Here is an 18,418-nt window from a genome sequence, read left to right as displayed (position 1 = left end):
TAAACTTACTACAGCAAGTGTATCAGCCATACTACACTGAAGGAGTGTAGAGCAGACCTAATAGAAAAAGTGCCCACAGACGCCGTATTAGTAACATCAGGCTATCCATGTGGCCACATCTCTTGACTTTTTCAGGTAACAGTATGATAGATGTTAAGTAATCTAAGTATGAATTCAAATATTAAAATCATACCCGTAAAGCAGTATTAGAGCCAAGTGTTAAATGAGTGTTAAAACACCCTTCCTTTATTGGGAAGTTGAATATCCAGGACCCAGAATTGTAATTTAAGATAGAAAAGGTGGGGTGTAAAACAATGATTTTGATACATTTGGTCCAGATGATGTAACAATCTATATAGTTTGCTCACACAATATTAAGTATAGATTTAAATGGGGGAAAACCCCAATTTAGAAATAATTTCACAAAAACTTATAAATCATAAATTCAATTCTAATCATATTGGTATCCCTTCTGAACATATTTTTAGGTGACTGAAAGAGATATAGCATGGTGAACTTCCTTAACATATAAAACCATGCTCACTAGGTTTTCCTTTTCGAGCTAGTATTTTTGAGAATCAATACTACTGAAATAAAAAGGAAAGTATTAGGGATTAAGTTTTTTTAAAGAAAACTGAGTACAGGTTCCACTTCTAAGGTTTATTCAACTAAGACAAATATTTTGCTATTCAGTCTATCAAATATATCTTACTTTTGCTTCCTTTCACATAGGTTCTAGAAATACTTTTCAAATCCCATCAGTGCACAGAAGAGATCTCAATTATGAAATTTAAAATAAGGGACCACAAGCTTTAAAATAAAAAAATTCAGGGGCGCCTGGGTGGTTCAGTAGGTTAAGCCTCTGTCTTCGGCTCAGGTCATGATCTCAGGGTCCTGGGATCGAGTCCCGCATCGGGCTCTCTGCTCAGCAGGGAGCCTGCTTCCTTCTCTCTCTCTCTCTGCCTGCCTTTCAGTGTACTTGTAATTTCTCTCTGTCAAATAAATAAATAAAATCTTTAAAAAAAAAAAAAATTCAGACATACTCATGAACTGAATTAGGATATTACAGACCCAATTAATTAAAAGCAATTCCCACTTAATGGTTTATGAATGAAAAATAAAGCTTTGTAATGTTCTTATAAAAGGTAACAGGGCATTTAATAAAAAAAAAGTACTCAAAATTAGATTAGAAAATACAATACGTGACATCCTGAGAATTCATATGCATCCAATACAATTGATAAACGCTTTTCATACTTTATATCCATGCTATCTTACAGAAGAGGTACCAAATACAAACAACAAAAGGGAAAAAGAATAAAAGTCTTTGGCAAGTCTCTGATTCCTGCTGCCTTAAGAGACTGTCCAAAATCTGTTTTCTTGGCCTGTGAAGATGCTGGGAAGAAATGCAATATCCTTAGAAAATGAGAAGAGAGAGTTAAGTGAAAGGAAAAGGCTACAAATTAATTTTAGTTATCTGTAAATACTTATTACCAATATATCACTGAGAGGTCTGCCTCCAGAAGAATGCATCTGTAATTATCCTAACAGAATGCATAATCATTTCAAGATTATTAGGTAAATATCAGGTTAAAGTACATTATCAAATATTCATGAGTCACCACAAAGTCACAGTTTCTCAATACTGTACTTCTGCTACAAAATACATAGCTGTCACTCTCTGCTAATAGGAATGAATAGAATAGAGGCCAGAGTACCCTGGAATGGCAAAAGGGAGGAAAGAAAAACTAGTTAAATTTGTGCTCCACTTTTCAACCAGGGATTCCAAAACACAAAGTTCTTGCTGCGAATAAGAATCAAATATTCTTAAAGTTATCATCAGTAACGTACTGGCCCATTCAGACCTCTGAGTTGTTTTTTTTTTTAATTATTTTAAAAATCCCATAAGCTGCACACACTTATCTAAGCTGGCTAAAATTCAGCAACTCCTAGAACTAGCAGAAATACACCATGACCAAATGCTGATGTTACTTCTTCTGTTCCCTTAACAAACTGTATTTTAAAATCTACTCAAATTCGCTTGAAGTTTGCTTGCAACTTTGTCCCGAAGTATGGACTCTTAAATCTCTCTGTAAAATTGTCAATTCTAACTCAGTATGTGTGAAGTATGTAACTATCAATAGTGTACATTACATAAAGAAAAGTCAGTCTCTGGAAGAACATATATACACTGTGCAACTATCATTTCAGAATGTACTTATTCAGAAACTTCAAAAAAGCCATCTTATATCATTGCCTGAAGAGAATTCAGGTTTAGAATCTCTACAGGAAACAGGAGGGAGAATATATCAATTACATTTATCCAGTGGCTGGTCTACATATTTCCAGCTAGAATGCCTTCAAAAACAAATAAAATGGAGTTGGTGGGGGCGGGGGGAGACATCAGAGCAGGCTAAGATGCTGCCACGATCACAGCCGTATTCCTCTCAGTAGTAAAGGGACAAAAAGACACCATAAGCGAGCTTGGTAAGTTTAAAATATACCATAATTCCATAACAAAATCACTATCTTATAGTAGTTCTCATCTCTTTTTATGGTAACAAATGAAATGTACTGCACAGAAACAAGCTTGAGCTTCAACCAGTGAAGATAATCTCGCAAAATCTATTAATCTTTTTGCATGATATAGTTGCAAGGTGAACACAGGAATAAATGCAGAAACATGAACTATTAAAAGGATTATCACATATTCAATGTTCTGAGTAAATGAAGGGAAAAAACACAATGGCTTCACATCCATAAAAATCTCACATTTTTCTACTGCTGCCAAACTATCACTTGTCCTTCTGAGACTCCCAAGGGCTGAAGTGAGGGGCACAGTCCCTCCATACAAGGTGCAGGGTGTTACCAAGCAACCAGCATTAGAGCTTCCTTGAGGCAAAATGGTTTTACCCACTATTGTCTTTTCAAGGCCATATGTAAATAATGCATTGTTGTGCACTGGGCTGTTTTCTTCTTTTATTTCTTTAAATGTTGGGCTTGAACTTCTCAGTAAAGCACCTGTGGGAACAGACTGCCTGAAACTAAAAGCAGATTTCCAGACTGCAGGACAACCCTTGAGGCTGGTAAGCTGGCAGTCACACCACGTCAGTGTCACGTCCATCTCCCTCGGTCTTGACCCCTCCGGTAGTGCTCTTTCGGTCTTGGTCTCATAGGAGCTGGAAGTGCTCTTCCTCTTCTGCCACAGTATGCAACCCTAGTTTCCATTCTGCTAGGGCCAAACGAGGTCTTAAAACTGCCATCATAACAACCACCTGGATAACATTTTGACTTTCTACAAAGCTAACAGTTTCTAAGGAAAAGGTGGAATGGGTGAATTCATTTGAAATATTTCCTGACTTGGGGTCAAAAGTATCCTTTATCAGAAAAAGGCACAAAAACAGTATTAACAAATAGAAAGACTACATATTCTCACCTGTTGAAACCAATTCTAATCACTTAAGATGAACACTACCATGAGACAACAGTGGTTCTAAAGAACCCTCAGCTGCAGTCATTTTTCAATGGGCTTCTATTCTTCAGAAAATGGTCAACATGTCTAAATTCCATTTATTCTTTGATCTGACAATGACACCAAAGCTTCTTCATATTATTTAAAAGAATGCCAACAAAGGTTTATACAGCTTTATTAGGCACTAGAAACCACTTTGTCCTTAAAATAAAAACATATGACTAAATACTTGGAAGTATTTTAATTTCCCTTTTAGCATATACCGTGAAAAATTAAGTATGCTCACAATTTTTTGAAAGATGAGAATCATTAGGCTGAACAGGTCTTGGAAGTGACATGGCCCTGCTTCAGATACTTTAATCTCTTCTCCTGTGAACACTACCCAGGCTAGACTTCCAGAGTTTTCACCATCCTAGCACCCTACTTCCTAAATTATAACAAAACACAGAAAAATAAGACGAGCTTCTAAGGACCAACCTGAAGATAAATTTGAGAAACTTAGAAAAGTACTTTTACTTTGGAATTAACACATTCAGGAACTACATTTAATTAAGTATTCACCTTTCCAACCGCATTGCTACCATCTTTTTTTTTTTTTTTAAAGGATTTTATTTTTTCAAGGAAATCTCTACACCCAACATGGGGCTTGAACACACCATCCCTAGATCAAGAGTTGCTTGCTCCATGGACTGAGCCAGCCAGGCGCCCCTTATTTGCTACCATCCTTAATGAGACAGGGCAAGAGTAAGAAATGTTTATATAATAATATATACAATCACAGAGATGATGTCACCACAGATTGACAAAAGCAGATAATTCAATGTTTATAGAAACTACTCCTACCAGGTGATTTTAAAACTATGGAATTTTATCACATTTGATCCTATCAATCCTCACAACATCCCTGTGAGGTAGGTAGAAAGAATGTGATAGTTTTCATATTTCACAAAAGAAAAAGCTGACAGTGTTGGAGGATGCTGACCTTGAAGAACCATAAAGTAACTGTCTTTCTTGTTAACCCGCTTGTTACACTAAACCACGAGATACATTTTACTTTATTAAAAACAGACTACTCTAAAATCAAACCCTCCAATCCTTCCCCCCCACCCCAAAAAAATCATTGTAGTTTACCAGTAATCTTGTTAAGTCGAGCTCTCTTTGCCTGAAATGAGTTGCCTTGATTATTTTTCCTCTTGTTTGATAATGTGCTCTCTGGCTGTGGAAAGACCATCTTTGGAACGTTCTCTACATGAAGTCCTACTTTTAATAGAATACATATATGAGAGTTTATCTAGAATCCAAAGTTAAAACACATAATTTTTTTTTTAGATAACAAAATAGTAAAAATGCTTTGCACTTAATTTTTACCTAGTGCTTAACACAGAACTTTAAAAAACACAAATTTCTCCAGACTGATATTAGAAATAAAGAACCATTAAGCAGTTATTCTTTAGTAAAGAAAAGCCAGGAAGAAAGTGACTCACTGCTTTTTCCATATTACATACTAAAATACATGCAGAAGCACTTAAAAAGTTAAAGGGGAAAAAAAAATCACAAAACAAACAAAAACCCCAAAGCCTACTAATAAGAACTTAGAAGTCAAAATCGGAACTCATTTCTATTGAAGAATACTAAGATCACCCATTAACCAGTACCCATATTAGACAGTAATTTTCAGCTCTGCAACCTGCTACAGAAGTTAACTTCTTCCCTCATGCAAGGGAAGAGCCCAATCATTCCACCATACCCTCCAACTGCAGGTAACCAAAGGATCTGGCTTACTCTCTAGCGAGTTTACCCTGCCACGAAGAATGAACGTAAGAACATATTTTGTACCAAAAGTTTCGCTAGATGTGGGTAGATCTTCCTTCTTCTCAACTTCTGCAGAAGATATAGAAGTTGAAGTCTCTTCCTTCTTTGAAGGTACTTTAAACCATTTCCTCTCCTCTTTCTCTTTCTCTTTATTGCTGTTGGCGCTGGTGCGAGGCTTGCTCCCTGTTTTATTCTTGGCTGCAGCTGCAGCAGCTGCTTTGACTAGAGCTATCCAATCCTCCAAAGGAAAAACACAAAACATGTGAAGTATTAAAAAATTAATCAAAATTTAATTACACTAATGAATAAAAACATGTCTCACATTTCCAAAGCTACCCTCACATGCACACAAATATATTAATTGAATTAATTAATTTATACGATAAATCAACACAGTGATTATCAAATTTAATGATCTAATGGGTTACTGGGATTGTATAACCTTACATAAACTTAGAAAATATTCAGTAACAAATATTCCTTTGATATATTTTCACAGAAATAAAACCTAATAATAGAGGCAACCCTTTAATAAATATGGAACACTGCATGGTGCTCTTAGCACTTTAGATTCAAGTGGCAAATTGCATTTCTTTTCTGAATACAACAAACCGTAAAAGAAGTAAGAGAAAAATGCTTTCGTTGCAATTCTGTAAAGATTAAATGAAATGTATTTCCATTGAGCAAATTACTCTTCCTTATTAGGAAGAATATAGCACTCACAGTATGGTCAACTTCACAGAATTCAAGGTATGATTTTATTAATTCTTAAAGCTTTGAAAATTTGAACACCAATTTATCACAACAGCTTAGAACTATAGTGAAAGAAAAAGAGCCATTTGATTTGACCAAGGGGAAATACATGCAGTCAGGCTCCAGACGAATTTCCCTCTCTCTTCGACTTCCTAGTATTTGTGTGGATCGCCCTTCTTCTGAGATGTGAATGCTTTACTCTTCCTGTGTTTATAGTCTCAGTTTGTTGCTAAATAATTTTTACTATTACTATTTTATTTTTAACTAAAAATGCTTGTTGTAAAAAAATGAAAAGATACTTAAAAAGTGGTGCTAACATTTTAATTTTCACAATCAAAAAGATTTTTTAAAACAAGTATTTATACTATCTCTACAGTTAATCTTCCACTGAGAACACTAAGCTTCAAAGAGACTAACTCAAATTCAACAAAAATGGGTAATACATTCAATTCTTAGTCCATATAACTAAACACTACTTCACAACATCAAGTGCATTTACTTCACAGGTTTCATTAGCAAAAGTCAATCATTAGGTGATACAGGTTGATGGCTGCTCAGTCTTGAAAATATATGAAGACAATAAGCCATTAAAAATAAACCAACAAAGTCTGTTTCGTTATGTCCCCATGATTAAAATGAACTAAAACTATCATGCGATTGCACCTAAAACATTCACCCAACTTCCTATTGAATACCTTGCTACATGTGCCAAGAAGCATGCTAAGCATTCGTGAGACAATTCCTAAGAGATGCTGCCTGAAAGACCCCAAAAATGCATTGGCCCTGCTCCTGCCTAGAAGGAACACCTTTACTCCTGCCTGGAAGATGACCGGCATATAGCTTTTTCAGTATTTAAACTGTGTCCCCAGTACATATCTTATTAGAAAGTGAATTAAGACATGGGGTGTCTCGGTGGCTCAGTCAGTTAAGTGTCTGCCTTCGGTGGGATCCAGCCCCACATCCTGGAACGCAGGATCTGGCTGGAACCCAGCATCTGGCTCCTGCTCAACAGGGAGTTTGCTTCTCCCTCTACCTCTTCCCCATTGTTCATGATCTCTCTCTCACTCACTCTCAAATAAATAAAAATCTTAAAGGAAAAAAAAAAAAAAACCACAGTTGTGAAATACAGGTTTATGTCTCTAATTTGTAAAACAAAATAAAACAAACCAGATAAACCAGTACTGTCCAATCCCAGGTATACTTAGAGTCATGTTTTTTGTTGTTACCTATAAGGAACTGAAAGGCAAATAAAATTAACTATAAGACAGTGTGACAGAAGAGGCAGTGGAGGAATAATACACAAAATACCACGGAAGAAAACAAAAGATTAATCTTGACTTAAGAGAAAGGCTACTAGAAGGCTTCAGGAAACATAACAGATGAGGTGAGCACTGCAGCAGGAATCTTCAGGGCCAAGGGCAGAAGGAAAGGAGTCAAGGGGCACCGCCAGGAAGAGGAACCATTAGACAAAGCCACGGCAACCAGAGTGTATGAGAACAAGCACAAGGGGCAAGAACAGTCTGAGTAAGTCAAAGGGCTACAGCTAAATTGAGCCTTGAGACTGACACTAAGTATTAGAGAAAAAAAGCACCTTGCCAATGAAATGGACAATAAGCAACAAAGCAGAAAGAGAAACAAAAATAGAGCCGGACTAGCAAAGTGCCAAATTCAGAGAGATCATACCTGTATGGTCTTATGAAGAGAGTGCTTAATTCTCTGTTCCACATTGTGAGGAAATTTTTAAGTTGTTAGAGAAATGCTGACAAATGCCAGGGGTAAATTCCATCCCCACCTCTTTTCTCTCTTTTTTCCCCCACCTTTTTTCTGAACAGAAAACTGGGAGAGATTCATATTGTAGCTCTTAAAAGTACAATCAGATAATTTTTTTAAAGTTCCTGGTCATATGACTTTTTAATCATGGAATCACTGCAGTTGTGTCATTAAAGAATTCTCCCATTATACTGCCCTTCTATTTTTAAACAGGTAAGATCCACTATTAAAAATAACTGGTGTGATCATTCCATGAATTAGAACTAATGATCTGCTTCAAAGCTCCCTGTAGACAACAGAGCAGTACACAATAAAGAAATCAGATTGAGTTCAGAATCACTCTGCATTACGGTTATATGAAATTCTAAGTCAGTCACTCAATTCTCTAAGTTCTGAATTCCTCAACTGTGAAATAGAAGTATCAGTCATAGCTGTGCCAAAGGATGTGCTATGAGAACCCAATTAAATAATGTACGCAAAAATTTTTTATAAATAGTAGAGGACCTTAAGAGCAAATCTTTAATATTAGTATTACATCAGCACACTTGCAAAAAGAAAAAGTAGGACAGAAAAAGCTACAGAAAGTTTAGAGAAGAATATATCTCCATACTGCATCAATTTATCCTTTGCTAATTTAGTAAAAGAAATTTACTGTGTTATCTTTACAAAGGAATTCTCAAAGTACTGAAAATTTCTAAGATACATGCAAAGTTGGATTCTCTCAGCACTGCCCACACAACACCTGACTTAGTATATTTCCTTCATGAAAACAAGTCAAAAACTTTTTTGGGAAAAAAAAGACACTTTAAAATGAGGCCATTTTATAAAAAAACAATTCTACCAATATTTTAGTGTGCCAGTATTAAAAATTATGAAGAATAACATAAATTAAAAGAAATAATAGTGTTACTCAGGGTGCCTGAGTGGTTCAGTCGGTTAAGCTTCTGACTCCTGATTTCAGCCCAGGTAGTAATCTCAGGGCTGTGAAATCGAGCCCTGTGTCCGCTACCACTAACCCCCCCCACCCCTCCGCACCCACCAACCTGGCCTGTGCACACTCTCAAGCTCTCTCTCTCTTTAAAAAAAAAAAAAAAAAAAATGCAGCGTTACCCCTATTTTCTTTCAGTACTTCGTATTTCAGATGTACCTACTTACTAAAAGTAAACACCCAATACATCCCATAAATTTTTATGACTTGTAATTTTACCAAAAATTGCTTGGTATCCCACTTTGGAAAAAAATGAAGTTTTAGGCTTAATGTCATCTCACCAACATTTGAATAAACAGAATAAAATAAAAACTTTAAAGCCAAAAAAAAAAAAAAAAAAGAGGGAGAGAGTATGAATTTAATTAAAGATGTATATTAAACTAAATTCCCAATGTTTTAATCAATCTCTCTATGCAGTAACCAAGAAATCACACCACTGAATGCTCAAAGGAACATTTTATTTATACGTACAGGTAGGAAGACACAAAGCAATTTCCTGATCAAAAGCAATTCCATTTTAAATTGCATTTCCATATTAACTGGGGAAGAAATTCTGCTAGCTGATGACTGCAAAACTAAATTTTTGAAAACCAGGTGATTTAAAACAATCATACTTCTCGGAATTTATCAGGAATCATTTTTTTTAAATGCGGTGATATACATTTGGCTGGAGCTGACCAGATGACTTCAACACATTTCAGAATGATACTTTTCACTGCACAGTATGGAACAAATATGTAGCATATATCCATATTAGACATTTTCATAGATTACTTTCAATTTTTAAAAATTAATTGTAGGTCCAGGTGCTGAAAATCCCAAATAACAGCAGAACATAAAAGAAAATCTTTTAAATTTCTACTGGCACCTTTTCTTTCCAGTTTTTCAGGAAACATATTCAACCAATGGAATCATGGTTTTAACTTCATCCCAGATTCTCCTTTAAATGCTTACCGTTCTTTCTTGCTTTGAGCAGTGACAAAGCATGTAATAGACTGCTTACGTCCCAGGACTCAGAAAGCCCTACCTGAAACAGCCTAGAGTGTCAGGTAAGCGCCTTTTAAAAGAAGATTAATGACTATGATTTATAAAAGGAAAGAAGAAGGTAAGAAACTCAATATAAAATTTTATATTAAAAATTAACTTTCTAAATGATACTATATACCAGGAAAAACAAAATGAAATTAAAAAAAGGCACTTACCTCACTTCCCATAGACTGGTTACACGATCCAGCTGGGTCGATAGGACAACACCAGCTTAGTGGATGCTGGGATTTCACCTGGAACAGAAACTAGTGACCTATAACTTTAGCAGGTCTAAAGCCAAAGAAGCAAAAATCAAGTGTATAAATTTATTTTACATTCTAAGCTTCTTTTTCTTGCTGCTATTTGGGGCTATCAGCACATAATCCTACAATTAGTTCACTTTAAAATATATATATATAAGAACTTTTTTTGATTGTCACCATTCAAGAAGACATCCCTTTGGGTAGCTAGGAATGCTGAGCACCCTTACCTGCCCCTTAGCATCCTCGGGCATGGCCTTAATGTGCATTCTTTTTAAACAACGAATTACTCCATCATAAAACTGAACTGTGAATGTTCCTGAAACAGGAGCAAGTCATAATCATTAGAAAATACAACTGAATTTTACAGCAACACTTGAAATCTAACAAGTAATGCCCTGACAGAAGCATATACACTGTAACTGCAGTAACTGCAAACACACACCCATTAAGAACTCCACCAAGTTGGTTAAAGTTTATTTTCCCTTTCCCCTAATAAAATCATTATTTACAAAGAAATCCCAAGGAATTATCTATCTATAGGAATTATCCTTTGCTCTCTTTGAAAGTTTCTTTTTAGAGAGAAAGAACCGATAGACAAAAAAAAAAGTCATTTACTCAAGGAAAGATTATTCTGTTCGCGAATAATGTGTTCTATTAACGAACTAGCAAGTACGAATCAGATCCACAAGCTTTGAAGTTAGAAAATACAGGCCATCTAGATGACACTGTTGCTCTGCAGGTCAGAACACTGAATTCCAGGGAGGCCGAAGGCTCTGTCCACAGCAGTCCACTCAACAGCAGCACAGCCATAGCTACATCCCCATGCCCATGCCTCTCCCACTCACTCATTCTGCTTTTAGGGCTTGAGACCGTGTTCTCACGACAATCACAAAGTATATTCACTTTTGGTTACAGAGACCATGTTTTCAAGTCAACAAAAGTCAGTACTACCACAAAACATATAAATTACACAGATTTTATACTTAAGAAATTTCAATAATTTTCTATCATTTCTGTCCAAATGAGGGCTGAGAGCCACTTTAAGTAAACAGATACTAGACCTTTACAAAAGGAGTATAAACAATTAGTGTGGTAAGTATGATTGGCTTAGAAGTTGGCACCAAAGGCAGATAGAGATGTATAAAGATTTTCCTTAATTTTGCAATTTGAACATCATAGGATTTCATCTTTTCTATAATTAGCATAATTCACAGTATTACAGATATAAAGATCTAGACCCAAGTTATGGGAAAAAACTGACCCACTGAGTAGCAAGGATATAAAAACACTGATAAAATTTTGAGAACACCGAACCATACATACATACACCATACATGATACCACCCTCATTCCTGCACCTGTCCTCTTCCTTCTTCAGTAACGGCCTTCCAGAGGACAGCAGGCGCCACACTCTGCCAACCGGACATGCATCCCTCCCCACTGCTGATCACACTGCTTCTGCTCTTGTGAGGCCTTTCTCCTTTCCTCTCTCCAACCTATTCTTCAAGGACCAGCTCTTCAAATCCCACCCATAATATGAACACTTCCTGTGCCTTCCAGTTTACAGATCTGTCCCTCCTCTTCAATTTCTCTAAGGCATATTTCAAACACCTTAATGTCTACTTGTGTTCATTTTGTTTAGCTCCTACAGTGAACAGAAGGCCTCTTGAAGGCATCCTTTGCCTGGTTTTTCTTTGGCGGCCTGGGAATGGTAAGCAGGTTCATCCACCATGTGGAACATACAGAAATCACAAGACAAATACCTCCAATGGAGACTGTTTAAAAAGAAATTACATCTGCCAATATTTCACTAAGGGCTTAAACCGCAGAGACCGCAGTACGTGTCTCCGTTCTTCCATCAGTGCAATTTTAATTTTATTTTCTATGCCCATGAACAAATGGGATAGGATAAAATATGGGGGCTTTGCTTCTGAGGGCACTGCAAGTGTATGTGCACACGGACTTGTAATATGCTACACTCCCAAAGAGCTCTAAGCATGGAAGCAAGTGACCCGCAAACCTAACAATGGAGATGCCTCTCAACTCTTCTGGAAGTAAGGTGACGAGTGGTAGGTAGTAAAATCATAGCCATATTTGTTATTTCAATTCCTTAAAACAATACATTGGAATAGGCCTTTGTAAAGTTATGTCATAATTTCAAGGTAAACAAGGATTTACTTTGCCACACCTAACATTGTTTCTCTCTTTAAATGTTTTCCCCTTTTATCTCCTCTTACCTCCCATTTTTTCTCAAGTTTGTTACTTTAAATCTCCTCAGCTCAAATACCTTCCACAGTTCTTGCCCATCATCTCCAAATAAAATTCAAATTCTGCAACAAGACATTGCATACACAGATCTTTGCTTCTCTTCTCCACCTCTTCTGATATTCTCTTCCCTTTAAAGGGCTCTTTCACTCCAGTCACATCAAAGTCTTGCAATTCCTAAAAAGTGACAGGCCTCTCTTCTGCTCTCCTGCAATATACCATTTCTCCTGTCTGAAAAAGCCATTCATTCCTTCTTTATCTAGCTGACTCGTCTGTCTTTCAGGTTGAAAAGAAGCATCACCTTACTTAGATTAAATGCTCCTGCTGCAAAGAAGCTGCCACTCAATGTGTTTCTTCAGTGAAAAGAATGAATGAGTGGTCATGTTTAAAAAATAATCATTATAGAAAACTAATGTGTTACTGACTTGAAAAATATACTTGTAAACTATTTTATAGCTTTTTAAAGTGAAATTTTAAATACGAAATTTAAAAATAAAATATTTAAGTATATTCTTAATACTAATTTAAATACTAATTCTCAAGCCTTTCCAAATTAATCAGTCTAGAAGTTGTTTTTTGTTTTGTTTTGTCTTTTTCTTCAATACATTACTGTCCCAACACAAGTATTCGCCTTCGGCCATACTAACACACCTGATTTCTGTGTTATTGTCAACATTTCTGATCAGTTCAGTAATTTTTGCTCAATATCAGCATTAGATACCACAAAGGCTATTAGGAAACTTAACAGTCCCAATTTTATTTGTAGAAATAAAGAAAACGAGCAGGGAAAAGATCCAATAAAGGAAATCCTCAAACTGATAAATTTTCACACTCCTTCCTCAGAAAACACTCTACCGCATTTTACTTCCAAGGTAACCTGATTTGAATTTCCTTTGATCTTTAATCTTCCCTCACATTCTGGTTGAGGCGCTCATAAAAATAACTTGGCCAACAAACAGAAACAGAAATAAAGAAGAAGAGAATAAGAAATAAAATGCATACAATATAAACCTGTGAACTGAATGCTGCACAGTTTTAACCAACTATCCACCGCTCCTAACTATTGCTCTTAATATAAAATTTATTTTGGCAGTAGATCAGGTGTCATGTTATCCTATATACTACAAATAAAATACTCCCAAAAAAAGAATATTAGTAGGAAAGTAAAGTCTGAAACAAAGAGAAGTAACCACCATATGTAACAATTACACCCATTAATTAAAATTAGAAATCCAGTTAAATTTAACTATTAATCCCACTGTAAATCTCAGATCACCTCAAATACATACCTTCTTTGTTAATTGCTTCAATCTTGGCAGGGTAATAGCGACAGTCTGTCCAGCGAGCCAGAACTTCTTCTCCAGCTTTAAAATCCTATTTTAAACAACTTTTGAGATCAATACCATGTAATAATAAATAAGCGTTTCCTTTATAAAATTAAGCTTTTGTAATATTTAACAGAATTCCTTTTGAAATGTATCATTATATGGCTACCAAATGGAAAAGTTCTACTTACAAAGAAATCTTCCTCATCTTTTAGCCCTTCTTTTCTTAGTGCGGGTCTCTCCAGCGGTCGCAACCTATTGCTATCCCAGTAAATCCATTCATCATAACGGTGACTCCAACGCTCAAAATGGACCAACATCTTGCCCTCCTCATAGTCGATTTTTTCAATTCGTGATGGATACCTCCAAAATAAAAAGCAGCTTCATATTAAAAAAAAAAATTCTTACATTTGTTTACACAAAGTATTTAAAAAAAAAAAGGATAATTTAACTGAAATATTGCTCACCATAAAAACCATAAACAGAACAATATGGGTCCAGATTTTTAAACTACTGAACCAACAAAGTTTGCTTTGTTATTTTTTTTTTTTTTTTACATGATTGGTCTCAATACCTAGTGAAATAAATATTTCAATACACTCCCAGTAGAAATAAAAATCACTTGCACTGTTTTGGTAAGTAATTCAAAAATACGCTTCAGGAGCCTTAAACATATTCCCACTTTTTGACTCAACCATTACAATTCTGGAACTATATATACAAAATATTTATAATAACAAAGAAAATAGAAACCATCTAAAAATATACTTAGAAAAACTGAAGACTATCTACAGCTACACAAACATTGGTATATCCTCTGAATGATACGTTATATAGTCTTTAAATGTGGTATTTACAAAAAATTTACATGGGAAAATGTAAACAAGTAGCAGCACTGTGTTTAGTAGAATTATAAGTATGTAAAATGAATTCGTCAGCAAAAAATACCAACATGCACATTTGTCTCTTTAATGGCACAAAACCACTTTGTTTTTTTCTATTTCTGTGTACTTTCTGATACTTAATAATGCACATCAATGATAGCAGGGAAAGCTCAGTTAAACTTTAAATTCTAAAATATAAAAATAACATCACATTGTTCTGTCTTTAAGTGTGATGATTCTCCTACAATAAATTCTAAAATAGAAATTAGTTAACTTGAAACTTTCAACATGGAAAATTGCCTCATCGTTCCTAATGTACCATATTAAATGTTCACAGATGACTCAAAAATTTTTCAAAAGTATCATTAAATAACCTTAAGAATTCAATAGCAGCACATGGTAGATGATTCAGCCATAATAGTTTCATATTTTTGCGAGTTTTTGATAAATCAGGAATTTTTCTTCCCCCTATGGAGAACTGGTTTTCACCATAAAGTATGACAGATCTTACATAACTCTGAAATTTTAACTCCCGTTCTTAAAACATAAAAACTGCCACTAGCACTGAGGGAAGCCTAGAGGTAAGAATGCCCTTTAGTGTATTTTCCAGTATTCACTGGCCACATCATCACTGTAAGAAGATTTTCTATCAATTACAAAAATGGACAAATTTCTATTTCCACATGTTTATTATCACATCTTTTTATTTTTGAAATTTGGGAACCGATTACTACAGGCTTTAAACATCGCTCATGCTATTCAAGGCTTCTTAAACATTTCAAAGGCCCCGAGTCCTTCTTTGGTGTAGCTTCTTTCCCCACTTTGGTTTAATCATACTCAACTGCTTGGGACTTCCTCAAAAACACCAAGCTCTGTCAAACATTTGTGCATTTGTACACTGTTCTTTCTGCCTAGCCCTAAACTGCCTCCCCCACTATTCCATTTCTGCTACTCATTCCAGGCTTGGAGTGCGTAATCTCATGCGTAAAGCCCTCCCAGCTCTCGGCCCCAGCTGCTCTCACTGCACCCACCTGGCCAATATCAATTTCAGTGCAGGTTCCTAAACTGTGTGCGGCACAGCATTTACAGCCCTTGCAATGTTAATACCCATGACCTGGTGGTTAAATAGCTTGGGAAAATACTAGAGAACAAGCTACATTGTTTTCTTTAAAGGTTTCTTGGTGCTATCAACGTGGAGATAAAACATTTACTATTACCGAAGTAAAAGAAATAGCTGATCCTTTTATCGCAAAACTTTTAACATTTCTGGTGTTAGCAGAGCTGTAAGGGACAAGATTTTAGAAGATACCTCCTGACCTGTTAGCTTCAAGGAATAAGAGATATGTCTATCCTTGTATCCCCCAACATCTAGTCCAATGACAAGACACACACCAGCCACTCGCAAATTACTCGGGATGAACAAGAAGTGATGTACAGATCTTCAGAACTAAGAAGGCTGTCAATGTTATAACCTTAAGTTAGAGCTTAGTCTTCTCAGTCTTTTTTGGGGGAATGGGTATGGATGAAGAAACATTTTGTTAAAGAAAAGCATACACAACACAAGAAAACACAGGGAATTAACATACTCCCCCAGGGGAACACGCCAGCCTCACCCACTGAGAATCAATGCTTTCATGACTGCCTTCTGCAATGTTGCTCTCATTGTATGTTTTCGCTCCTCCCGTTCTTAAAACATAAAAACTGCCACTAGCACTGAGGGAAGCCTAGAGGTAAGAATGCCCTTTAGTGTATTTTCCAGTATTCACTGGCCACTTCATCATTGTAAGAAGATTTTCTATCAATTACAAAAATGGACAAATTTCTATTTCCACCTGTTTATTATCACATCTTTTTATTTTTGAACAAACGTTAGGGGTTTAATCTCTAGGTTCCTTCAATTCTAAATGTAAACAATTCTAAATATTTAAAACATTTCTCCAAATAAGAATGGTCCAAAGTAACAGAGTTAAACACAACTTTATTTCCATAACTTGACTGGATTTGGCAAAGAGTTAGAATCCAAGTAAGTTCAAATAATTTAAATCTGGGTTGCACTTTTAAGTGACTTAGAGTTTTCCTAAAATATTTCAAATTCCTTTCACTGTCAGGATGCCTGATGTAACAACCAGACTAAAAATTATATTTTGGGGAACTGCTTCAGGATAATTTATAGCATATTATGTACTCTTTACATAAATATCTAGAGAATGACAGGTAAACTTCGGATGAAGACCAAGAATTGAGTAACACAAATAACCCAAGATTATCTCTTTTCTTACAACATTTACTAATCAAATTTTGAATCTTAAATAAAAGTGCCATAAATATTACCATTATCAAGGATGACTAAGTTTCTATTCATTCATTCCACATAAATTTGGGCATCTAATAAGACTAAGACACTTGCTAGGTACTGTTGCTGTAGAAGAGGAAACATAATTAATTCCTACCTACCTTCAAGGAGTTTAGCTTAAAGTCAGATAAGGAGAGAACAAATTCAGAACATTTACATGTATGTTAGTTTAGCTCTATGTTCTTTCCTTACTCAGTGTCAACTGCTCTTTATATACCTTATCTCCTTGGATCCTGGTAACCATCCAAGGTATAGATAACACAATCCAAGAATACACATGGTAGGGTATTCACAGCCAAAAACAACTGGCACAAAAGCCTACAGGAGAAATGGGATAATGCCTATATCAAAGTAATTATATCATATATGGTGCACTGGTAAGTATATACAAAAATTTTATATAAGATGCTATTAATAATAGCTCAGAGAAAACTGACGAATTCACTGAATGTTCCTGGGAGACATTATCTACGCTGATCTTGATTAGGACTTCTTGGATTTAGACTTAATGAACAAGGTACAAAAAAAGGTAAAGTGTACACACTTTCAGTTAGTCAATCAACGTTCATTAACTTAAAACCAATGTTAGGCAATCAGCCACATAATGAGGATTCAGACAGAAGCAGAATGAGGTGTCTGTCCTTAAGAAACTCTTGATCAAAGATTGGAGGGGCAGTTCGAGGAAACCATTCCCTTTGGCTAGACGACACAATCGGCAGTAGTGTGAACAGTGCGACATCAGACTGGACTCATTAGCTAGGTTCAAACTGAAGGGCTTTGCAATAATAAACTGATGAAATGCCCTGTCATTCTATAGATAGGAAATCCCTTACTTTGGTCTTCACTGACACCTCTGGAAAAAACAAAACAAAACAAAAACCCTAACATCAAAATCTTTGCTATTACATGTAAAATGCACAAAATGGCAACTTAACATATAATCTGATTTAGTGAAACGATTTCCTTGTTCTAGCAAATGGTCCATAGTAACAATGCCTTGATAAACACAATGAATGACAATACTATTGAATGAATGTATTCACAAGTGCCTCTCTATCTTGCCCTACAGCAGCATTATTTTGATGCAATTGACAGATCATGATGGTAGATGGTCTTTTCTGAGTTAGTGTAGTCAAAGTCCTGTAATGTCAAGTTAAACTGTGGCTATAATTACTGAGTAGAACAAATTCAACACCGAGAATAAAAATTATTTTCATCCTCTCTGAACTTTTTTTTTTTTAATTTATTTGACAGACAGAGATCACAGTAGGCAGAGAGGCAGGCAAAGAGAGAGAGAGGGGGAAGCAGGCTCCCCACGGAGCAGAGAGCCTGATGCGGGGCTCGATCCCAGAACCCTGAGATCATGACCCAGCCGAAGGCAGAGGCTTTAACCCACTGAGACACCCAGGCGCTCCCCCTTCTCTGAACTCTTAATAATGCTTTATTGCCTCATCTGAGAATACCAGCATTTTAATACTGTTACTGGTTATCTCCCACTTGTAAAAGA

The 18,418-nt window shown here is 35.8% G+C and overlaps 1 protein-coding gene across 4 annotated transcripts in view; it reads right to left on the bottom strand.

The window, feature by feature from the left end:
* The window catches only part of PHF20L1 (PHD finger protein 20 like 1), a 75,666-nt gene that overhangs the window by 42,236 nt on the left and 15,012 nt on the right, over nucleotides 1-18,418 (bottom strand). For 3 of the 4 annotated variants that reach the window (XM_032316964.1, XM_032316962.1, XM_032316965.1), the window contains exons 3-8: nucleotides 13,866-14,037; nucleotides 13,639-13,723; nucleotides 10,312-10,400; nucleotides 9,998-10,075; nucleotides 5,309-5,522; nucleotides 4,604-4,729 (exon numbers count right to left, since the gene is read on the bottom strand). In XM_032316964.1, coding sequence (XP_032172855.1) covers nucleotides 4,604-4,729; nucleotides 5,309-5,522; nucleotides 9,998-10,075; nucleotides 10,312-10,400; nucleotides 13,639-13,723; nucleotides 13,866-14,037 — 764 coding nt within the window. The remainder of the gene's footprint in view (nucleotides 1-4,603; nucleotides 4,730-5,308; nucleotides 5,523-9,997; nucleotides 10,076-10,311; nucleotides 10,401-13,638; nucleotides 13,724-13,865; nucleotides 14,038-18,418) is intronic. The other variant, XM_032316966.1, reaches the window with a different exon arrangement.

This window comes from Mustela erminea, chromosome 16 (assembly GCF_009829155.1).
Source record: "Mustela erminea isolate mMusErm1 chromosome 16, mMusErm1.Pri, whole genome shotgun sequence".
NCBI classification, from domain to species: Eukaryota; Metazoa; Chordata; class Mammalia; order Carnivora; family Mustelidae; genus Mustela; species Mustela erminea.
The sequence above is the reverse complement of the archived record's forward strand: the minus strand, read 5'-3'. Positions and strand labels throughout refer to the sequence as shown.